The 25,552-nt window shown below is 45.7% G+C and overlaps 1 protein-coding gene across 5 annotated transcripts in view; it reads right to left on the bottom strand.

Moving 5' to 3' along the window:
* LOC146865911 (spindle assembly abnormal protein 6 homolog) overlaps nucleotides 1-25,552 on the bottom strand; it is a 516,535-nt gene that overhangs the window by 226,064 nt on the left and 264,919 nt on the right. For all 5 annotated transcript variants that reach the window (XM_085632837.1, XM_085632841.1, XM_085632838.1 and 2 more), the window contains exons 7-9: nucleotides 22,379-22,498; nucleotides 4,125-4,316; nucleotides 889-1,083 (exon numbers count right to left, since the gene is read on the bottom strand). In XM_085632837.1, coding sequence (XP_085488963.1) covers nucleotides 889-1,083; nucleotides 4,125-4,316; nucleotides 22,379-22,498 — 507 coding nt within the window. The remainder of the gene's footprint in view (nucleotides 1-888; nucleotides 1,084-4,124; nucleotides 4,317-22,378; nucleotides 22,499-25,552) is intronic.

Raw genomic sequence — 25,552 nt, forward strand, 5'->3', positions numbered from 1 at the left:
TCTCTTGGAAGTACCAAAATGTAAGACTGTGATATTCAGCAAGCAATCTATCTCTGAAGCTTCTGTGTCAACATGGAACTCAGTGTCAGTGTCTATAAGGAACCAGACTCCTCTCTTGCTATTCGGAAAACAACTCGAAACTAAGCCACTCAAGAAAATTCTGAGATTTTGACCCCTGCTACAACCTATTCCTTTGTCCCCTAAATCATGAGATGCTTGGACTCAGAGTCCTCTCATCCAAATTTGTCGGAACATTACTGCGCAGTCTTTCAATGCTTATCTTTCATTAGCCCATCCTAGGATGTAACCTTCAGTGGATTATCATCATTGGTTCTCATGTAAAGCACCACTACATCCATCTATCTTTGTTGCACTGTAGAATTTATTGAATTAATAAATGAATACATTTTGTTCTGTCGACAAGAACTAGATCGGAACTCTGTCAGCAGGAACATGTGGCAAAGTGTAGCAAATTTTGGATAGAAGTATCAGAAAGAGTGATACTGTCTGTCCACTCTTCATGTTAGCAAATTTTGAGCGAGCTACTGTCTCTTCTTTCTTGTTGATGAAGTTCCACCCAGTTAGAAATATAAGGGAGAAATTCACGAGTTTCTGTAAGAATGCTGTTATAAAAAGGTCTGAAACCCTGCATGAAAAAACAATTCACTTATCATTTTAGAGAGGCCTTTACAAACAGAAATTTGGCAGAGTGAGTAGGTTTTACACAATGAAGCACTCGTCAGTCTGGTCTGTCTAGCCGGTTAGTGAGAAACCTCAATATAGGTATCTGACAAACATATACACATCAATCTTAATGTTCATTTTTCATCTTTTTGCATCTGTTTGTATTTTGCTTACACTAACATCTTGCCAGAACATTATGCAAACCTTGTGTTCTTGTGCATTTTCGCATATATTTGTTGTTCTTATTACAGCTTGCTCTTTATCTTTAAGTTCTTGTTCCAGTACAGCAGTCCGTGTCGTTAACTGATTAACAAGTTTCTCTTTCTCATGACACTCGCTGTCTAGGGTTGAGTTTTCTCTTCTAAGAGAATTCACTTCTTGTTTTGTTCTTTGGTACTCCTGTAATGCAGAAATAGAGGTAAACATTAGATGTTCGTATATTTCAAAGAATCATTTTGAGCACCAACAGAATAAGATATGCCTAATGAAAAATGACAATGAGAGTAAACTGAGACGATTCTAATTCTGTAATACCTGTACCGTTCAATGAGTGCCATGTTCACTTAAGCAGACAAAAGAGTTCTCTTTTATTTTCTGACAGTCTACTTTTCCAGTATAAGACGACTGCTTATGCCTACCAGGATAATCTGATTTGCTTATTTTGTAGCTTACTTTTGCACCCCCTTCAATTAAATCTACGGCGATGTCGAGGTTTCCTTTGTCCAGTTTTAACCTTGATGTACATCCACGTATTTTCTGGCTTAATATATTTAAATGTTCAAATAGATTCACATAATCACTGCCATGTCTTTGAAACAACTGTTACTTACCATGTAAGCATGTGTTTGTTGCATGTAGTGCTGCAGATTGTCTCTCTTTCTTTTTCCATGTCCTGACTCGGTAGGTGAGAGAGCACTTAACACACTTAATGTTACACTTGCTCTCATATATTGTATGGACAAGAAGACCAAGCTGTTTGTCGCCTTTGCACAGCCTAATAAACGGCAAAGCTCACCTAAAGTAGCAAACCCTCCCCAGGCCACAATCCACCCGCAAGATGGGCACGTCTATGGCTTTTCTTGGGAACATACCTGCAGCACACATCTGCAATGCTGCCACTTGGTCCACTCTACACACCTTCACAAAGCATTACTGTGTGGATTTTCTTGCATGGCAAAAAGCTAGAGTCGCTCAAACTGTCCTCAGACCTCTGCTTCAAACCTCTGCATGTGCCACTGCCTCTTAGGGGAGTTCTGTTTTACAGCAGATTCAAAACATGTGCATTTACAGCCACACATGCTATGAACAGATTACATTACTTACCCTGTAAGCATATATTAGTTCTCATGTAGTGCTGTAGATTCACATGTGCCCTCTCCTCCCCAGAGGTCAGTTACAGATATCGTCATCCTTCAGAAATGCTTTTACTTCAAACATGGCCAGTATCTCACTCTAATCACTATGCCATACCTACTCTCACCCACTGTGCAGAAACAAATCTAACAGTGGAGTTGGTGCCCATGCACGTTCATGACCAGAGGAGGAGTCATTAAGACCTTGCGACTCAAAAGACTTCTTCAAAGAAAAACAAGATGCAACAGTCCAAGCCCAACACTACACGGCAGAAATATGCAGGGCATTGATAGCTTCTGCCATACATGCTGCATGATTGTGTAATGACAAACTGCACCCTATGAGACAAAATACTGATCACGGCTATGATAGAGTTTTTTCCTTGTAAAATAAGAAACTATGGGCCCAATGTATCATTCCTATTTGGAAACCAAGGATATGCAATTTGCACAGGACTGGTCTGCAAATGAAATTTGTGGTGCGACCTAGGTACAAATATGTTGCATTGTCAATTGGATGTTTGAAAGGGGTTGCAAATCAACCTGCCTAGTAGATATTTATTAGGCAGGTAACAATTTGCAATCCCCTGTCAATGTATGCCAATGCAGGAATGGAGGCCTGCAAGCAGCAGCAGACCTGTGTCTCTGCATTTGTTTTCCAAAGGAGAAATTTTTTTTTGTTTTAACTGCAGCCCATGCCCATGAAAGAGCTAAGTGTGCCTGTTTATAAAAATATTTAAAAATATATATCATAAGGGAGGGAGGGCAGTGGTTGTCAGAGGCCACTGACATGCTTCACAATGGAAAAGCTGTCTCAAGGGTGTACCTTTCCTTCTTTGAAAATCATTACTCCTTAAACTTGGCCATTGGTAACTCAGCAGTGGTTGCAGTCATGAACCACTGATACATCTCTTTACATATCAAAAATAAAGGTTTAGTGCTCCTTTCCTGCACCATCCTATTTATGATCGGAAAGGATCACAAAGCCAATTTACGAATCAGAAAAAAATTCCAACTCATAAAATCGGTTTTGTACATAAGGAAAATTCTTCCATCATTCCCTAACCCTGTAATTTTGTGAATCGCAGGGTCTGAGACTGGGAAATGGTTTACCATATCAGGCCCTCTCTCTTGACCAATACCTTTCTGCCATATTAAACATGTTTCATATCCTTGGTGGTTTGAAATACTGGTCTGGCTGTTTACTGGGTTCATTAATTGCTGTTGTCAGTTTGAAGATCTGGCCCTCAATACCAAACAGAGTACGCCAAGGGAGCTTTGCGAACACTGCATACCATGGAATCAGAAATTCTTTGCCTGCTTTTCCTACCACCCAAAAATTTCCCAGTTCTCAAACAATAACCACATCACGTTACTCAGCATGCTTGAGATCATAAAAAATGATATCCCTAGGGAGTTTCTATTTCTTGGCCTTTAAATTGTACAGTCTGGAATGTTGTACAAGGTTTCTGCACAACACCAGACTATACAACACTCTCACCTCCCTTCTACTACTCACACTAACATTTGAACAATTGCTCTCCGGACTGCTTTCAGCAACAATCGGGAGAGTTATTTCTAAGACCAAACTTGTTGTCACATTGATGAATGATCTTCAGAATGCTTACCAGTCTAGCATTGTGCCTATCAGTGGCAATGACTGTGCTTGCAGGAGCGTGGGACAGTGTCATAGGATTTGTTCATAATGAAACATATGTTTGATTGTCCAACGTGCAGACTTAGAGTAATGCTTCCCTGTCTCAGGTGCAGCTGCAATCTCCTGGCCCCTCCAAACACATGCCCTCTCCTACATTTAAATGCTCTCCTCAGATATATCCTGCTGCTGCCATAGGTGGACTGGGCCATTTAATGCTGGTAGGGGCAACACACACGTAATTGAGAAGTCAATCGGTGCAGTGGCGAATTGAAAGCAAAGTCAAAAGGTTTCAAAATATGAAGGGTTTCAAAAACCGAACAATGACTAGAACAGGGAACATCCATTTGGCAATGCTAAAACAATGAAATAGAAGATTCATTTTGAATAGAGAAGGATTGAAAATGGTACCGATCATCCTTGTCTGACAATACCTCCTCAAGACCTGAAAGTTTGGCTTTCAGTTCACGTAAGCAGGATTCCGACTTGTATTTCCTCTCTGTGAGATCTTTATTGGCAGTCTCCAACTCAGAGATCCTGGCTTCTAAATGTTGTGCAGTTCTGCTGCTAGCCGTCTCCCTGTCGTTCTTCTGTTTTTCATACTGAAGTTGGCATTGCGTTTGAATCTAAATCACAAGGATAATGCACATTACTCAAATTACTGTGTTTATGACAAGGCAGACACATACAAAAGTGTTACTATTAGATGGTCAATAAACTGCAATCAACACGGTTTGTGTTGAAATAATTAAAACCCAAGTCCACCCATACATATAACATCAGCAAAAATAGCTTCAATGACAATATATAACAGTGGGAGAAAATAAATAATATTAACTAACCAGAAAAAATAAATAAAAAGAAATTCGCTGTAAGTGATGAGGCTCCATTGACTATCTATTAAGGCTAAATACACTAGGGTGAAAAACACCTGGAATGTTTATTTAATTTTATTCATAATTGCTATTGAATATTGTTGTCGAGCGTAATATAAATGCATTTTAAGAATTTGTGATTGCTTTCTAATGTACTTCTACATGAACTTGCCCCTCTTCTTCGACATATTACAGAAGAGCCTACTCAGTAGTAATCCTGGGCAGAAAACTATGCTACGCTCTCAGAGTGTGCGTAGCGAGCGCAACTACGTGAATTGCAAGTAGCACAGTGCAAAAACGCATAGCGTAGCGGGCATTTTTTGCTCGCTCACGGACCTCAACGTCAAGTTGGCGAGCGTGAGCGGGCAAAATCGATATCCTGGCGAGACTTTTTCCATCAAGTTGCCGATTGCGAGCATGGAAAATAAACCTCCAGGCGAGATTCTAAATGCGGGGAGATCAGGTTTCTCATTGCGAGTGGTCGCATATGCTCGTGATGAGAAACTACCAGTCTGCGTTGAGAAAGCTGCCGCTCGAGTACAAATCTACTCAAGCGGCAGAAAACAACCGCTTGCACTGTGCATGATGTCGTTCGCAATGATTGCACAGTGCGGGCACGCACCCGACACTGTGCAACAGCATTTCCCTACCACACTACGCAGTTCGCATAGCGTGACATAGTGCAAAGTGTACTTCGCGTAGCATAGCGCACCTACGCAAACTACCTAGGGTTACTCAGTAGACCCACAGAGATGCATTGTTAGTTCAATGTCTGTTCCACATCCTTTTTAGTGATTTTGAGAAAGTGCTTGAACAAACTCACCAATCTTATATAAAAAGCACATTCAAGCACTACACTGTGCACACGATTTGGACTAAAACCTGTTCTCAAGCATTGGCTGCACTCTCGGAGGCCTAATATCGAAACTCAGCAAACTCCAAATAATTATATTTGGTAAATATACATATAAATATATATATATAAATCCTGCTCTACTGGCAGTCACCAGTAGGTAGCTATAGTTAGGACCTAGTTTTCATAGGAAGAGTGCTTTTTTTGCTAATATCGTTGGTGCTGTTTAACAAAACTTCACAGATTTTTCAAAACTAATACAATGCTCAGTTCAGTTCTAGTTTTAAAAGTTTCGGGGTAATCCATCAAGCAAGGGCCAAGAAAAAGGGGGGTCCCAAATTGCATTTTTCCGATGGTAATTCCAATAGGGATTTTCAACAGGACTACAGCCCGAACTGCTGGATGACATTACACCAGATTTTGCAGAAAGCAAGCTCTTGGTCAAGAAAGCATGCTTTTTGATATTTTGTGTAAATCAGTTAAGTAGTTTTAGAGATATTAACTGAAAACCAGACTTGTATATCTAGGGATGCGGAACCTCTACAGATCCATCCGTGGTGGACCCGTGGGTCCATGCGACACAGCAGGGCCCTAATTGGTTGGCAACAACCTGAGAGAAAAGTTGCAGCTGCCATTTTATGTGCCGGGGTGCGGTCCCCAGGGATGAAAAGCTGTTTGTATACTAAATGAAGAGGTCCAGTGCGAGCTTTCCTGACCCCTTAGGTGTGTTAAGAAAGAGGTCCAAGCATATGTATTGGGTTCAGAAATGCAAAAAAAAAAAATTGGGGTCACTCACGAGATCTGTGGATCCCTCGCGGGGCTCAGCGCAGCACTGTACAATGCAGCAAAGCATCCGCGAGTATTGCGCAATACAACAAAACATATATATATATGCATACTTTTACACTCACTCTTAAACCTACAAAAAGACACTCTCACATGCACACTTACAACCATACACACACTCACACACAGATACAGCAGTTGTTGTGCAAATCTAAAGTTTGAAGGGATGTTATAGTTAGGCTGACATTTCACTTGTACAAAACCTGAGAAATTCAGTAGTTCTAGTTAGCTGAGCTAACTAGAACTTATGCCCTTGCAATGCACTGCTAATGACCTCTCATATTACATCACTCATGACATAGACAGTGACATCACTAATGAGATCACTGATGACATCTCATATGACATCACTGATCTCATCCACAGAACCATTCACACACCCACTTACACCCCAATACATCTCCGTCACCAACTCCCACACAACCAATCACATACTTTTTCACAGATCCATGCTAATGCTCACACACCTACTCACTGATCGATAGACCCACTTACACATCAACTCACCCATACAGCCACTAAAGCAATCAATAACTCACATATTCAGCCACTCCTGTATTTACTCACTGACCAATACAGCCACTCACGCATCCAGTCATATAGAGATACAAACACTTACACAACCACACAATTATCCAAACAGCCACTCACACACTGAATCACTCACCTATATAGTTACTCGGACACCTAAACACTTACCCATATGGTCACTCACACACAACTCACTCACCCATACAGTTACTCACACACCTATTCACTCACTCATAAATATACTAACCCATGTACTCACTCACCTATTCAGTGACTGGCACAAGCACATACTTTCCCATACAACCTCTCTCACACTCACTCACTCACCCAGCCACTCACACATCTATTCACTTACCCATAAACCCACTTGCACACCCATTCATGCACCTATACACTCCTTCATTTACCCTCTCAGTCATACTTATATACGTGTTCAGTCACCCATGCAGCCACTCATGCACCATCTCATTCACCATTTACATCTACTGGCACACTGCACACTCACCCATACAGTCACTCATTCACCCTTACAAATCCACTCACTCATCCATAGTTATAGTCACATTGCCTCTCAGTACTAATACACCCAAAGACTCATCTGCTCAGTCACCCATACAAAAGCTTACACACCCAGTCGCTCATGTATGCAGTCTGTGACATACCCACTAATTCTTCTATACATCAATTACATACCCACTTAGTCACCCATACAGACACTCCCACGGCCACTTACCTTAGTATATATGTTCCACATCCATTTTCTTTTAGAAAACATTTACAATTACTAGATGATGTCATCAGTGACATTATTTGAGATGTCCCCAGTGATCTCATTTGAAATGTCATCAGTGATGTCACTGACCAGGTTATGAGTGATGTAATATGTGAGTTCAAAAGCAGTACATGGCAGGGCTATAAGTTATAGTTAGCTCAGCTAAATAGAACTGCTGAATTTCTCTTGTTTTATAAGAGTGAAATGCCAGCCTAACTATAACGTCCTTGTAACTTCTGTTGTTTTCCGTGAATTTTTAAGGTTTTTTAAAATTCTATTTCCTATCTATTATGTCCCTGTAACCTTTGGGTTTTTTAAGTGAATTTCTATGGTTTTTTAACTAGTAGACGTGTTTGCAGAGTAGTGGACAAAGCAGGTGGGACCTCTGACCAGCTCTAAGGAATTCTGCTGTGTCGGACTTACTGGAGGTAACAGGAGGGATTCTTGGCCCCCAAAGGCCATCAGCATCCATTGGGACTTCATCTCCCAACTAGTAGTGCACCAGGAGGCCCCTTTGCAGAGTGGATGAGGTAGGGGGGCCTCTGATGATGTCTCAGCAAGCCAGCTGTGTGGGACTTACTTGTCACAATAATAGGGGTTTTTGGCCCCTCAACAACCCTCAGCAACCAAGGGGAGTTCATCCCCCAACCAGTAGAACACAAGGAGGCCCCTGTGCAGAGTGGTTGAGAAACGGGATGATGCCCCTGAAGTCTAAGCAATCTGGCTGGGGGGGACTTAGTTATCATAACAATAGGTGTTCTTGGCCCCCAACCACCCTCAGTAGCCAAGGGGAGTTCATCCCCCAACCAATAGTACCCCAGGAGGCCCCTCTGCTGAGTGGTTGAGAGAGGGGCATGGCTTCCAAACATGTCTCAGCAAACCGGCTGTTGTGTACATCTGGATTTGCACCAATAGGGGTTCTTGGCCCCCAACCACCCTCAGCAGCCGGGAAGGAGGAGGGTTCCTCCCCCGACCAGTAGTACTCCAGAAGGCCCCTGTGCAGAGTGTTCAGGAAGGGGGTGGGGATGCCGATGACATCTCAGCAATTCTCAGAAACCTCTATTTATGACCTTTATTTTGCCTCTTCCTGCTCGTTTCTGACTTATTCTGCCTCTTTCTGCACATTTCTAACCTTTATTTTGCCTCTTTCTGCTAATTTCTGACCTTTATTCTGCCTCTTGCTGCTCGTTTCTGACCTCTATTTTGCGTCTTTCTGCTCCTTTTTAACCTTTATTATGCCTTTTTCTGCTAGTGTCTGACCTTGCCTCTTTCTGCTTGTTTCTGTCCTTTATTGTCCTTTCTGCACTTTTCTGATTTTTATTTTTTGTCTTGCAGCCTGTTTCTGACCTTTATTTTGCCTCTTTCTGCTCATTTATGATCTCTATTTTGCATCTTTCTGTTCATTGCTGGCCTTTATTCTGCCTCTGGATGCTCATTTCTGACCTCTACTCTTCCTCTTGCTGCTCGTTTCAGACCTCAATTCTCCCTCTTTCTGCTCATTTATGAACTCTATTCTGCCTCTTGCTGCTCATTCCTGACCTTTATTCTGCCTCTTTCTGCTCGTTTCCCACCTTTATTCTGCCTCTTGCTGCTCATTTCTGACCTCTATTCTGCCTCTTTCTGCTCATTTCTCACATATTTGTGCCTCTTTCTGACCTTTACTCTGCCTCTTTCAACTTGTTTCTAACCTCTATTCTGCCTCTTGCTGCTCATTTCTTACCTCTATTCTGCCTCTTCCTTCTCCTCTCGGAACTATATTCTGCCTGTTGCTGCTTCCTTGTAACCTTTGTTCGGTCTTTTTCTGTTTGTTCAGTTTAGATACCTGGGTTGACCAACATAAGCCCAGTGTTTCTAATGGCTGTGCTGAGCAGGAGGAGGCCTTTCCATTAGTCCTAGAATTTACTCTTGATAAGGTTATAGAGGCAATTGATAAGAGTCCCTCTAACAAGGCACCAGGACTGGATGGTGTGCCTATGGACGTGTACAAATCATCTCTGGAATTGTGGTCCCCACTGCTGTGTAATTGTTTTACTACTATTTGCAAGGCAAGATCTCCACAGGCATGGCACACTGCTGTCATTGTGCTGATTTTAAGAAGGGTAACCCCTATTCACCAGGGTGCTATCTGCTGTTATCTTTGCTGAATTCTGCTGTGAAGCTAGAGGGGAGAACTGTACTACAGCGTCTCCTAAACTGGGTTGGCGAGAAGGGCATGCTGTTGGATGTGCAGTATAGGTTCCGTGAGGAACTTGGCACGATGAAGCATTGCTTAAAGTTGTATCTGCAGGTTTGCAAGAACTCTGTTGAAAAGCAGAGCTCCGTCTGCCTGGCATTCAAGGACCTCTCCTGTGCTTTCCTGACAGCACGGTCAGATTCAAACGATGGTAGATCTTATCCGATCTAGGTGTGGCGGATGACTTGGTACAGATCTTGAGAGCATTACACCATGACCTGTCAGCTTCAGTTAGGTTCAGCCCATCAGGAGAACAGACAGAGAGCTTCAAGCTAGGGATAGGGGTGCACTAGGTCTGTGTCCTGGCTCCTTTATTGTTTCTTTTATATATTAATGGCTTAGGCACAGCTCTGTCCTATATAGTTTTGCAAGCCCTCTCAATTGGTAGGAAAAAGATCTCTGTTTTATTATATGTAGAAGATGTTTTACTCTCCAGAACCTCTAATGGCCTTTATATTGTATTACAAGAATTTGGGTATTTTATAGGGACATTAGGTTTGGTTACCAATCAAACAAAAATCTTTATCATAGTTTGCAAGCCTAGGCAACACAAGATGTGGGATTTTTTTTTACAAGGCCAGCCCGTTGCCCAGAATCAAGACTTTTCTTATTTGGGCATAGTTATGGATGCAAGGGGAAATTGGGGACCCAATATTGCTAAAGTGTGTCAGAACTTTGCAAGCTCATGGGGTATATTTTCAATTTGGCCAACTGCATTGGTAAGTCCAATATGAGTCCCCTCCAAGGTAAGCAAAACAGGGTGTTATGCGACTTCTGGGTGTCCCACCTGCCTATTCTACTTACGGTATGCATATCATCAAATTCCCCCCCCCCCCCCCACGCTCTTGTGGTGTTTGATTTGGGCAAACTCACATATTTCCCTGTTAGACCTGTCAGCCCTTTGGGTGGTCCCTCCTCATCATTATTTATTTTGTCCCACTTTTGCCTCAACCCCTGTTTGAATTTTTCCTTTTTGGGAACCACCAGACTTTTTCGTGTTGCCACAGATTCAGGGAACCATTTTAGCTACCCCTGAAACTTCTGTCTGAGGGCCTGAAGCACAAAATGGTGGCCTCCCATGACATCACCAGCATCCACTGGAACCTACCAGCACCTTCCAGAACATTCCAGGAGCTTCCAGAACCCTGTGACCGTTGGAGGCGGTTTAGAATGTTGGGAGGATAAGAGAGGCAGTTGGCAGTTGGAGCTGGCAGTTGGCACCTGACTGGTGAAGAGAGAGGAGCACAGCAGTGAAGGAGGAAGGAGTGAAGCAGCAGGGGTGGAAACTTGTGCCTGGAGTGGGGTCAATAAACCCACCCTTGATACTTGTCCCTACTGATGGATCCCAGCCTATAGCCCTGTGTGGGAAGAAGTCAGAAGAAAACCATCCTAAGGACCTGGACAGCAGGAACAGGCCTTAGAACCAAGAAAGCAGCAAGATTCTGACCTGAGAACTGGTTTCCCTGGAGCCTGGCGTCGAGTAGCCGAAGACCTGGAGCCCGAGGTGGAGAAGCGGCGCTGACTGAGGTAGCAGACGTCGTACCCGGAGCCGCCTGAGGTCGAAGAGGGCGCCGGCGGGGGGTCGAGAGGAATACCAGAGGTCGAGGAGGAAGTGAACCGAGGTCGAGCGAGCGGCGTCATCGGAGGAGTGAAGTCCGCCCTCCGGAGTCGTCGGAGACCGAGGTAGAGGTGAACCGGAGGTCGGGAGTGAGGATCGCACTCCGGAGTCGCCCGGAACCTGAGAGGAGGAGCACCGGAGGTCGGGGGTGAGGATCGCACCCCGGAGTCGCCGGAAGTCGACATCGAGGCCAGGCCGGCCGACGTCATCGGAGTCGAGAGCGCCATCGGACCGGAGCCGCCCGAAGTCGACATCGTGAAGAGACTGCCCGACGTCGTCGAATCGGAGGTAGAGATCGAACCGAGGCCGCCGACATCGGACCGGAACCGCCTACCGGCGTCGACAAAGAACTGACACTGTGCCGAGGCCGCCGAGACCGAACCGGAACCGCCTCACGGCGTCGACACGACTCCAGCGGCGTCGGAACATCAGAAAAGGGCAGTAAGTGGAGTAGAGGGCGCCTAAGGCCCTGTGGAGACCTGAGAGACTACTCTAAGGGGCTAGGGAGGTGCTGAAACCCACCTGACTGTGCCTGGGGTGAACTGGGACTAACCTAGAGAGGTTGTGTGGAGAGGAAAGCCAGGGCATTGGAATTCCCCCCTTTGATCTACCTCAGTTTAGGCCTCAGCCTTTGCCTCAGCCAGGGAGTAGGACCCCCCAAGCCTTCCACACCCTACAAGTTGTGCCTGGGCCAAATCAGCCCTTAAGTATTGAAGTGTCATCTGATTCATGAGTGTTATTGTATACTTCTAATTATTTATTGGGGAAACTGTATTTATTAAATTCTTATCTATTTAATGCTGCACTGTATTTATAGGTCCACAGGACTTGTTGGTGTACAGTATTTATTGGTACAGTATTTATTGGTACAGTATTTATTACCTCAAAGTATTTAATTGTCTGTATATATTGCACTTGTATTTATGCCCTGTTATTTATGATCACCCCTATTTATTTCAGCAAACAGCAAATATTTATTTGACCTGCTCTATTTAAGAATTTGTATACTGTGATTGTTATTTATTTTCCCAATCAGCAACTAAGAGAAAAAGATAAAGAAGAATATTTTCATAATTTTTACGGTGTAGAGTCGTTTTTGGAACGGATGCACGCATGGTTATTGTATGGGTATATTGTATGCTTAGCACTGCGCCTGTTTCCTGACCACTCGAGCCAAGCTACCCCATTGTGTCGGGAAGGCCCTCCACCACCCTGCGGAGTGGGAGTGGGGCTGTTTCCAACATAAATTGGTGTTCAGTGGTGGGATAGAGCTGTGCCTACATATACTCAACAATAACTGTGGGTAGTCCATAGGCCTACACCGGGAGTTTTCTCACAGCGGCCTTCCTAATTGTGGGTTTTTGTTTTTTCCAAATTTACTCTGGTGGTGGGAGGAGGTATTATTAAAGGTACCCCCCTGCATTGTTACTGCATAAAACCTGTCCTCTAACCTGAGTGGGCAAGATGGAGTTTGTTCTTGAAAATCTAGACACGTACACTGTGGCCCAACTCAGGGAGTTTTGCCAGCGAGAGGGGGTGTACTGTCCCCCAGGAGCAAAGAAGGGTGCACTTCAAACCAGCTTAAGGGCTTGGGGGGAGGCACGCAGGGAAAGCAAGGCTGAGGAAGAAGACAGGGATGGAGAGCCTGACCCCGAGGGGGCTGAGATGTACCAACCTGAGGTGGGGAACCTGTCCGCAGGGCCCAGGACACTTTCTAGGGGGGGCAGCCGTGCCTCTAGCGGGGGCTTGTCTGAAGTGGAGTTAGCAGACCGGAGGGAGAAAAGACAGCTCACATGGGACTTAGCAAAGCTGGAGAAGGAAAAGGAGGAGCAGAGGATGGCCCATGAATTGCGCCTGAAAGAAATAGATCTTCAGATTTTGCGAATCGGGGCACAACCTGTTCCCAATGGTGGCAGCCAAAACCAAGAGTCCACCAGGGAATCCAAACCTTACCTGCCAAAGGACATTGTAGCGAGCTATGGGGCAGGTGACGACATCGCCAAGTGGCTAGCAGCCTATGAGGTCTCATTGAGGGCCCATGGGGTTCCAGCGAAGTATTGGGGAGGGGGACTGTATAAATACATGCCTCCAGCTGGTAGGGATGCTTTATTGGCCCTCGAAGAGGATGAGCAAACCCACTATCCCACCATGAAACTGGCGCTCATCAGGAAGTTTGGACTTACTCCGGAAAAGTACAGACAGAAGTTCAGGGGTAGTCACAAACTGGGCACACAGAATTGGGTGGACTTCCTGGACTATGCAAAGAAGGCACTGGAAGGTTGGATTCAGGGCAGTGAAGTAAGGAACTACGAGGAGCTGTTTGACCTAGTGTTGAAGGAACACCTACTCGAGAAATGTTTCCCTGAACTGCGGCAACACCTGGTGGATAGCAAGCTGACCAGTCCCCGGAAGCTTGCTGAGGAGGCGGACATTTGGGCTAGTACCCGGGTGTCCACCAGGGGGACTGGAGGGGATACTCAAAAGACCGGACAGGGCGCCCCCCAGAAGAAAGAAGGAGGGGAAAAGAAAAAGGAGTTCTCCAAAGGCCCCCAAAATAACTTCCAAGGGAAGGGAACAGGATTCACCTCTAAGGCTAACCCTCCCAGAAACCCTAATCCTGGCCAGAGTCAGCAGCCAAGGGTTGTCCATTGCTACGAGTGTGGTGGCGTTGGACACTATAAAGGAGATCCGAAGTGTCAGAAACGCTCACCCCCTCCCACTGGAGGAAAGCCCCCCGGAGTAGCTAGTGTAGTGCTCGGGGAGGAGATGCCCTTAACTAAGGGAAGGGAGTGGGCGGGTGTCACTTTAGTGTCCCTGGGAGAACGGGAGATGGTTCCTAAGATCCAGGTGCCCGCAAATACTGCAAAGTATGGGCAGTGGATCACCATCAATGGCCAAAGAGGGGAGGCTCTGAGAGACACAGGAGCCAGTATGACTATGGTACGTAGCCAACTGGTGTCTCCAGAGCAAGTCATTCCCGATGTACTCCACCCAGCCGCGATGGCTGACGGCAGAACCGGCCACTATCCCGTGGCTGAGGTTCCCTTTGAATGGGGGGGGGGTTGCAGGTTCACTTCGAGTTGCCGTAAGCCCTGCCGTGCCAGTCGATTGTCTGCTGGGCAATGACATGGAGCACAACGCTTGGAGGGAGGTGGAATACCGGACTCATACCGAGATGCTGGGTACACCTGACTGGGCCTGTGTTAGCACAAGGTCCGTGACTACCCGAAGAGGGAGTTCATTCCGGCTGGAGCCTGGAACAAAGGCCCAGCCAGCTGCCAGTCAAGGGAAGAACCGAGGACAGGAGGAGCCTGCCTTGGCGTCTCCACCCCGTAGGACGGATAGGCCACCGGAGGTGGTGGACCAGGAGTCTGCGGAGGGGGACGTTACCAACCTGGAGGACCTACCCATCCCGGCCGAGTGGCACGTGGAGGGAGGCCCGTCCAGGGAGGAATTCTGCCAGGGCCAGAGGGAGTGCCCTACCCTTGAGGGGCTGAGGCGACAGGCCGAAGCCCAGGCAGCAGGGAACGTTGAAGGGAACTACAGTGTTTACTGGGAGGATGGCCTCCTCTACAGTGAACCCAAGGCACCCCTACATGGATCGTCACGAGCCTTGGTAGTCCCTCAACGTTATCGAGCCTTCCTTTTAGAGTTGGCTCACGAGATACCATTGGCAGGACACCTGGGGCAAGACAAGACCTTCGCCCGTCTTGTCCCACACTTTTATTGGCCTCAGATGAAAGTGTCGTCCGATACCTACTGCCGGACATGTGTGTCTTGCCAAGCCAGTGGGAAAACAGGGGTGAAGCTGAAAGCTCCCCTGGAACCACTTCCTGTCGTTAGCACCCCCTTTGAAAGGGTGGGCATCGACATTGTGGGTCCGTTAGATCCGCCAACATCAGCTGGTCACAGGTTTATCCTGGTTCTGGTGGATCATGCCACACGGTACCCAGAGGCAATACCTCTGAGGACCATAACAGCACCTGTTGTGGCTAGGGCCCTGATGGGAATCTTTACCCGAGTGGGTTTTCCCAAGGAAGTTGTGTCCGACAGGGGGACCAACTTCATGTCAGCATATATGCGGGCAATGTGGAAGGAGTGTGGAGTGACCTACCGGTTCACGACTCCTTACCACCCCCAGACCAATGGTCTGGTGGAGAGGTTTAATAAAACCTTGAAAGGCATGATCAGAAGTCTGCCTGAAAGCCTGCGGAGGAAATGGGACGTCCTCCTACCCTGTTTACTTTTTTCTTACAGGGAAGTGCCACAGAAGGGAGTGGGCTTCAGCCCCTTCGAGCTTCTGTATGGGCACCCTGTACGTGGACCTCTTAACCTGGTGAGAGACGGATGGGAAAGAACTCCCAGAAAGCTCCCCCAGGATGTGGTGAGCTACATGCTGGCCTTCCGGAGCCAAATGGCTAAGTTGTGGAAGCAAGCTTCTGACAACCTGGAAGCCAGCCAAGCAGTGATGAAGGCGTGGTATGACCACAACGCTCACCCGGTGGAGTTGGAGCCTGGCCAGAAGGTGTGGGTGATCGAACCGGGAGAGCTTAGTGCCCTCCAGGATCGCTGGTCAGGACCCTTTGAGGTGTTGGAGAAGAAGGGTAAGGCTACCTACTTGGTGGACCTGAAGACCCCTCGTCAGCCCCTGCGGGTGCTGCATGCCAACCGCCTCAAACCCCACCACGAGAGGCCCGAAGTCATCTTGATGATGGTGACTGACGGAGGAGAGGACGTGGAAAGCGAGCCTCTCCCTGATCTGTTTGCGTCTCAAGAAAAGGATGGGTCGGTGGAGGGAGTGATTCTCTCCCCATCTCTAACTCCTGAACAGCAGGAGGACTGTCGCCAGGTCCTGGGGCAGTACTCCTCGTTGTTCTCCCTTGTCCCGGGTAGGACTCACATGTGCGTCCATGACGTGGACACAGGAGACAGCCCACCTGTGAAGTCCAAGATCTACCGGATGTCAGACAAGGTGAAGGCCAGCATTCATAGTGAGGTCACTAAGATGCTGGAGCTAGGAGTGATTGAACCTTCTAGCAGCCCCTGGTCCAGTCCGGTGGTGTTAGTACCAAAAGCTGCACCACCGGGTGCCCAACCAGAACTGAGGTTCTGTGTGGACTACCGGGGACTGAATTCAGTGACAAAGACTGATGCTCATCCGATCCCTAGGGCGGATGAATTGATTGACCGGCTGGGAGCTGCCCAATATCTAAGTACCTTTGACCTTACTTCAGGGTACTGGCAGATCTCTTTGACTGATGGAGCAAGGGAAAGGTCAGCCTTCTCCACGCCCAATGGCCACTACCAGTTCTGTGTGATGCCCTTTGGGCTCAAGAACGCACCTGCCACGTTTCAGCGTCTGGTAAACCAGATCCTCACCGGAATGGAGAGTTTCTCTGCTGCTTACCTGGATGACATAGCCGTCTTCAGTAACAGCTGGGAGGATCACTTGCGTCACCTGCAAGCTGTTCTCCAGGCCCTGAGACAAGCTGGATTGACGATCAAGGCCAGCAAGTGCCAGATCGGGCAGGGGTCGGTAGTGTACCTTGGACACTTGGTGGGTAGGGGAACGGTGCAACCCCTCCAGGCGAAGATCGAGGCCATCATGGCCTGGGAACCCCCCAAGACACAGACTGAGGTCCGAGCATTTTTGGGCCTCACGGGATACTATCGCCGCTTCGTGAAGGGGTACGGTACCATCGTAGCCCCTCTCACGGAGCTCACGTCCAAGAAACAACCTCGACGGGTAGTCTGGACGGAGGCTTGTCAGCAAGCCTTTGAGAAATTGAAGAAAGCCATGTGCGAGGCCCCGGTCTTAAGGGCCCCAGACTTTTCCAAGAAGTTCATTGTCCAGACAGATGCATCAGAACATGGCATTGGGGCAGTGTTATCGCAACTCAACGAAGAGGGTCTGGATCAACCCGTGGTCTTCCTATCCCGGAGACTACTTCCCAGGGAACAGAAGTGGAGTGCAATAGAGCGTGAAGCCTTTGCAGTGGTATGGGCTCTGAAGAAGCTGCGGCCATACCTGTTTGGCTCGCACTTCCTTGTTCAGACCGACCACAGACCCCTTCGTTGGCTGATGCAAATGAAGGGGGAGAATCCCAAGTTGTTGAGGTGGTCTATTTCCCTACAGGGGATGGACTTTCAGGTGGAACATCGGCCTGGAGTGGACCACGCCAATGCAGACGGTCTCTCAAGGTATTTCCGCCTTAGTGATGAGAACTCCCAAGGGGTTGGGTAGCTCTCCCCACTTTCAGCTGGGGGGGACGTGTGTTAGACCTGTCAGCCCTTTGGGTGGTCCCTCCTCATCATTATTTATTTTGTCCCACTTTTGCCTCAACCCCTGTTTGAATTTTTCCTTTTTGGGAACCACCAGACTTTTTCGTGTTGCCACAGATTCAGGGAACCATTTTAGCTACCCCTGAAACTTCTGTCTGAGGGCCTGAAGCACAAAATGGTGGCCTCCCATGACATCACCAGCATCCACTGGAACCTACCAGCACCTTCCAGAACATTCCAGGAGCTTCCAGAACCCTGTGACCGTTGGAGGCGGTTTAGAATGTTGGGAGGATAAGAGAGGCAGTTGGCAGTTGGAGCTGGCAGTTGGCACCTGACTGGTGAAGAGAGAGGAGCACAGCAGTGAAGGAGGAAGGAGTGAAGCAGCAGGGGTGGAAACTTGTGCCTGGAGTGGGGTCAATAAACCCACCCTTGATACTTGTCCCTACTGATGGATCCCAGCCTATAGCCCTGTGTGGGAAGAAGTCAGAAGAAAACCATCCTAAGGACCTGGACAGCAGGAACAGGCCTTAGAACCAAGAAAGCAGCAAGATTCTGACCTGAGAACTGGTTTCCCTGGAGCCTGGCGTCGAGTAGCCGAAGACCTGGAGCCCGAGGTGGAGAAGCGGCGCTGACTGAGGTAGCAGACGTCGTACCCGGAGCCGCCTGAGGTCGAAGAGGGCGCCGGCGGGGGGTCGAGAGGAATACCAGAGGTCGAGGAGGAAGTGAACCGAGGTCGAGCGAGCGGCGTCATCGGAGGAGTGAAGTCCGCCCTCCGGAGTCGTCGGAGACCGAGGTAGAGGTGAACCGGAGGTCGGGAGTGAGGATCGCACTCCGGAGTCGCCCGGAACCTGAGAGGAGGAGCACCGGAGGTCGGGGGTGAGGATCGCACCCCGGAGTCGCCGGAAGTCGACATCGAGGCCAGGCCGGCCGACGTCATCGGAGTCGAGAGCGCCATCGGACCGGAGCCGCCCGAAGTCGACATCGTGAAGAGACTGCCCGACGTCGTCGAATCGGAGGTAGAGATCGAACCGAGGCCGCCGACATCGGACCGGAACCGCCTACCGGCGTCGACAAAGAACTGACACTGTGCCGAGGCCGCCGAGACCGAACCGGAACCGCCTCACGGCGTCGACACGACTCCAGCGGCGTCGGAACATCAGAAAAGGGCAGTAAGTGGAGTAGAGGGCGCCTAAGGCCCTGTGGAGACCTGAGAGACTACTCTAAGGGGCTAGGGAGGTGCTGAAACCCACCTGACTGTGCCTGGGGTGAACTGGGACTAACCTAGAAAGGTTGTGTGGAGAGGAAAGCCAGGGCATTGGAATTCCCCCCTTTGATCTACCTCAGTTTAGGCCTCAGCCTTTGCCTCAGCCAGGGAGTAGGACCCCCCAAGCCTTCCACACCCTACAAGTTGTGCCTGGGCCAAATCAGCCCTTAAGTATTGAAGTGTCATCTGATTCATGAGTGTTATTGTATACTTCTAATTATTTATTGGGGAAACTGTATTTATTAAATTCTTATCTATTTAATGCTGCACTGTATTTATAGGTCCACAGGACTTGTTGGTGTACAGTATTTATTGGTACAGTATTTATTGGTACAGTATTTATTACCTCAAAGTATTTAATTGTCTGTATATATTGCACTTGTATTTATGCCCTGTTATTTATGATCACCCCTATTTATTTCAGCAAACAGCAAATATTTATTTGACCTGCTCTATTTAAGAATTTGTATACTGTGATTGTTATTTATTTTCCCAATCAGCAACTAAGAGAAAAAGATAAAGAAGAATATTTTCATAATTTTTACGGTGTAGAGTCGTTTTTGGAACGGATGCACGCATGGTTATTGTATGGGTATATTGTATGCTTAGCACTGCGCCTGTTTCCTGACCACTCGAGCCAAGCTACCCCATTGTGTCGGGAAGGCCCTCCACCACCCTGCGGAGTGGGAGTGGGGCTGTTTCCAACATTCCCTAAATAGGGAGATTATAAACAACTATCTCTCATGTGAGAGAGGCCTCAAAATCCCCAGGCCAACTATATCAAGACAGAACTGATAACTTTGGAAAGTCCGACTTTTTTCTCCAACCCAGCAGCTAAATCTAAAACTGACTTGTCGTGGGTGAAAACAACATTTAAATCAAGGATGAGAGCCCTCAAGGAACAACTTGAACTTAATTAACTGACTGCTAGGGAGTATGTGGAGCTACAAAGCTCACTAACAATGGAACAATATTTGGAATGGATTGACAGTTGCTGGGTCAGATTATGAAGTTTAAGTTAGGTTTCGTGAGATGGTACCTTGTCTTCCCCCTCGGTCACTTCAAGTCATCTAAAGTATTGATGTGTCCATGGAATGAATCCTCCCCATAGAGCTTGCTGCATTTTCTTTTAATTTTTATCTTGATTTCACCAAAAGGTTCCTAATTCCTATTGCTAGGGAGCGGTAAATCAGAAACTCTCGATTAGCCCTGGTCTAATTGCAGCAGCTTTATTAACCCTCTTACTGTATTAATATTTGCTCCTTTTCAAAATGTGCTATTAGCAGAAGGAAATCATTGATGTTTTAATTGGATGGAACTTCTTTGGTGGGTGGTTATATATCACTCTTTGAGGGACCTGCTGTGATTGTTGATCATTTATGAAAAGATGGATGGGTTGACTATGTGGGTTTTATCTTTTTGTTTCTCAATTTTTTAAGAATAGTGGCACTGTACCTTGTGCCTCATGTGATCCTATGTCATTTGATAGCTGTACTTTATTTGCAAATACCTCATATGCAAGAGGAAGGGAAATATGCACTTTATGTGCTTTTACCTAACATAGAAGAAGGAAGGTCCTACTGAGGGCCAAATTAGCCCTGTTAGTTATGACTACGGCACTTTGGCATGGTTTGTTGTTTTTATTTTTTAATAAGGATTTTTAATCAATTTTAATGTAATGGATTGCTGAGTGTATATTTGTGAATTTTTTATGTGCTTCTTTGGCGACTTTTTTACCCGAAATATAGTGACTTTGATATAGATCAATGTTCAGAATTGGGAAGAAGAATGAAAGAAGATTCTAATGCATTGGAGAGGTAAAGGTGAGGTGCACACTTTGGCACCTTCACAGGGTAAACTTTGGAGCATGAGATCTGCAGTTAAAGGTCAAGAAAATATTTTAATGACCACCCAAAGTTGTTGTCTTTCTGATTATCATTGGCCTTGTTGTAAGGGTTGATGGACCGAGTGCAGTCTCAGGAGGTGGGTAGCTTGTTAAGTCATGGTAAACAACAAATAGCAAGTGAGGCAGAGGAATGTCTGCAGCAAAGCACGGTTTCACGAAAAAGGGTTGCATTAATTGGTATTCATATTAGTCTTTTCCATCAGCCGAGTTAGATTAATTTACCCAGATGTGAATATCACATCGGCTAGATAAGGGAGAGTTTATTCAAGGGCCCTTGAGGATGGTAAAGCTGAGATCCCATATAGTTTATTCAAAACTTCCTTTTAGTCCTCAATTATGGTTTGTAATTCTACTGATCAAAAGTGACATTAAGATCAAGTGTTCTCTGTTAGTCTTTTTAAATGTTTGTTAATGAGAAGGTAACTTCAAAATGGTGACTGCAGTGTTCCGGTTTCATTGGTAATTCTTTGACTTAGGAAACCCACATGGGGTGAGCTGCCTAGTTGTTTGCCAGATCTAAACTGAAAACAGGTATGGCTGCTGTCATCAGTATTTTATTGTCTTTGTAGAACCAAGTAAGTTCTATTTTTATTCAGCCTTACAGCAGGGAAGCCTCGATGCATTTGTGGTAGAACTAGGCCTGGGCGTAGTTCACAGAGTTTTGCTACGTGGAACTCTGCGAAGTTACAAAAAAACTCTGCGAAGTTTGGGGAGTGGCGGAGTGCAGTGCGAACTGCAGTTTGTGCTGGTATTCCTCCTGCTCGGGTAGAAATTCTACCCCAACCGCAACTTGCGCTCGCGAACTTAACGTTCACGCTCACGAACTTACCGTTCGCGATCGCAAGCGGGTAAAAAACTCCGCTGCACATCACGAAGAAGAGTTTTCTGCACTCCGCGAGCTCCGCGAAGTGCGGAGTGCAGAAAACTCCACAAACTCCACGAACGGAGCGAAGTTCACTGTCCAGGCCTAGGTAGAACCAAAAGAAGCCCTACTTTAACTTCTATGATTTAACCTAGCAGAAAGGCAGCCTTAAATGTGTGTTCATGGAAATTATGTCTTCAGCAAGTTACATTGAGGGCATTATCCCCATGAAATATGGATTTTGAAACAACTGCTTTTTGTGCAATAAAACCAGCCAAAATGCAATACTTAGTAACATCAAAAATAAAACCATAAAACTATGTGAAAAACCTTTTTGACTTAAAAGCAATTCTTGAAAAAATGTTTTAGGCTTTCTAGTAGGAGAGACCTGGGACTATTACTTCGCAGCCGTCTAATCTCATAATCCAAGAGGGACCTCAGTTGCATTAGGTATTTTATGTGACACTGTTCACAAGCACTCCAAAGTACTCCAACACTAAAACAAATGTAAGTGTTAGGATTAAATTAATTAGAAATGGTTTCCAAATGACACTAAAAAAAAAGTTTCTTAAATAAAGCCTTATGTAATGATTCCAAACATTACCCTTGCCGAAAAGGTACATCAACGTCTGCTCCCCTTACTCACCTGTACAGCTTTGGCCCTCTCAGCAGCAAGTTCTTGTGCATGTCTGTTTGCCAATATTGATGACTGGGATGTCCATTCATTTCGTAGTTTTTCTAGTTCTTTACTCTTCTCTGATAGAGCCTAGAAAATAAAAACAAATGAGAAAGAATGGAAAGCTAAAGAATACAAAGGCAGATTATTATGCTATAGAAGGTGATAATGCTTAGTTATTGGGCATATCGCTATACCACAAGCACTAACAAATGAGAAGAAGCAAACATTGGCAGAGTCAACCGGTCTTGGTGGCAAAATCCTATTGCCTTGGTCAACGCTTTCTTTGTGGTATTAACTCCTGCAAAGATATGTGCAACCATGGCAGTCCTCTTAAAATGGGTTTGTAAAACAAACAAAAAACATTTAAAAGTGGCTGCTATTGATATGCATCCACGGCAGTTATGCATTTTGTTTTGTTTTAACAAATGGCATTCAAAGATGTCTGATGTTCATTTGCGCTCATCTGCAGTAGCCGTCATTGAATGGGATTTCTGAAGAAAAACAAAATCCATCAAAAGAAGCCTGCTGCGCATGTGAGTTTAGCCATCTTGGAGTGATCAGATAATTATTTTAAGATGGCTATCCGGCAATAGCATGACAGAGGAAACAAGTATGAAAAAAAAAATTCTAAATGTTTTGAAAAATAAATAAAAGGATGAGGGCGCTAGATGACCCTAGATGGGAGGTTTAAAATGGGGGTAGAGAAGTGACGGATGGAGAGTAGAGGAGACAGGTGGAGAGAGGAGAAGAGGAAATAGTCCCTCCCCCATGCAATGAAACAAACAAGGTCCGAAATCGGCAGTGGAAGGATACATCATCCAGTGAAAACATTGCGAGATCGAAATGCTCCTGGGTAGGACACAGGATAGGGAGAAAAGATATCTAATAAGGAGCAGGTATGTGAGTCAGACAGCAAAGCTAGCTAATCCTAAGCAAGGGGCTGACCCAAAGCCCACTCTAAGTATAGGACATGTCCTGGAAATAATAGGTCTTGCAAACAAACAGAACAGTAGCTGATACCTAAAAGGGTGATACCAGTTTAAAAAGCTTTGTATAGGTAAAACCTTATATTTGCTCAGCACCTGAGAATGAGGGTAACCTTACAAATATCATGGAAAAACTCGAGTCTGCCCTGCAGTTATTCTCTGTTGCTACCTCGGACAAGATGAACAGAGAAAAATCAAGTCCCCTAGCACGAATCTTAAATGAGATATTTTAGACGTTGCATTGCAAGTTCGGGAATAACTACAAGAAAAATGCTCTGATTGATCTGCATACAATCAACCACTTAGAATGTTAACATCTTTACTCTGCAAACAATGTTAAGAAATGATGGGATGAATTAGAATGGTAAAGTAAGTATTCTACGACCAATCACTAAGAAATGTTCCTGTTAAGGTCGCAACTGCTTGACAAAAGAGTGCTTACTGTGGCTGGTGGTATTATTCATCAAAAGGCATTCATGTTCATCAACTGCAACTTGGTGCAGTTTATTCTGCTTTTCAATATATTTGTCAGTCATTTGCCAGGTTACTTTGATATCTGACAACCATTTTCATGAAAAACGTGCCACGCCGTTTTATATTATTAATGATCCCACAGTTTTGCCATTTATAAATGCCACAAATAACACCTGCTATAATCTCACAATATAATGCTCTTCAAGGATGGATGCATGTGTGAGTCTTGTCCGGTTTAAACTGTACAACACAAAAGATGTTGATGGAATGAACTTAATGCACAGAGTTATCATGCTGGAAAGTCACTTATGAGCCACCAACTCACTGAGATAGTAATATGCTAATATATGTATGCAGATAACACAGTACCACCTGGTCAGACTTCAAATCTTTACAAATCCACATTTGTCCATCTGTAAATAAAAGAGGTCAGGGAGCAATTTCAGTTCTGGGACGTGTTCCCAGGTAAAATGAGTGACCCTACAAAGAAAATTACAAGTCATCATGACGTTTGCTAATAGAAACACTACATTTTGATAGAAGAAAGATGGAGTGTTCTTGGATCAACGTTAGGACTCGGCTCCTACCATAGCAACCCCCCCTTCCTATCACTGGAAGAAACGCAATCATTCACCCACAAAGCCTTATTGCACAGGAAGAGGAGGCATCTGGAGACTACTGCAGCAGGGAGAAGCACAATGGACACTGTGGCCACTGGAATTGGGGGAGATGGGGCAAGACCAATAGCAAGCAGGGAGCTAGACTTGAAGCCACTGGCAGACCAGCCCTGTTTTTATAGAGCATAGCTCACACTGGTAGTGCCCTCTTACTGCTAACACACACTCCCAGCCAGAAGAATTGAAACCAAATACCAATCAGGAACAGCCAGTAAAAAGGCACAGCTGCAGAAGGATAGTACCTCAGTAACTTACCCAGAATGAAAGATGACCAGCTAAGATTGTTCCTGTTGACTAAAAATGTTCCTGCTTTCTTGCCTGAGAGTTGAATGCTTAGACTTTTCATTAAACTTGTTCCAGAGCCTTCCTTACTTTCCTTCTACTGTGAGGAGAGTTCACTTCAATATTTTTCCTCTCTGCATTAGACCCCTAACTTGACCCCCATTATTTCGATTCATTCCGCTCCATGTGCCAAGTGTGGTTATAGATTTTTAATACTATGGATACAGTGATTTACCCATAAAGGTATTTTTACATTATTGTATTAGATAGGATTTTGCAATTCCTGTACAAAAACCTGTTTATAACTTTGTTACTGTTCAGTTGTGATACCATGAGTGAGTTATAATAATAATATGCCATTGCTACTCTACTGTAATAACTTACTACAGTTGGGTTGTGATGTCACAGTCTCTCTGCCAGAGCCCACAAACAGCACTTCAATGTCACATCAACAATTAAAAGGGCAATCTAGCTTTTGAGACCTTTTTGAGACACGATTTTTTAAAATGTCCTAACCTGAAAAGTCACAGTCATCATCAAACATTATTAAATGTTTATTTCACTGCTTTAGATCAAAAGCCCAAAGGCAGAAATATATTGTTACTATGGAGGGATTGTGTAACTCCGCCTCTTTTTCTGGTTGCTTCAGAGCACTCGGAGTCTTAGGTACAAGTCTAGGTCCATCAGGTGACAGGTATTTTACTAGAAAGGTGGGACCTAGT

The sequence above is a fragment of the Triturus cristatus genome, chromosome 2_1 (assembly GCF_964204655.1).
Source record: "Triturus cristatus chromosome 2_1, aTriCri1.1, whole genome shotgun sequence".
Taxonomy (NCBI): domain Eukaryota; kingdom Metazoa; phylum Chordata; class Amphibia; order Caudata; family Salamandridae; genus Triturus; species Triturus cristatus.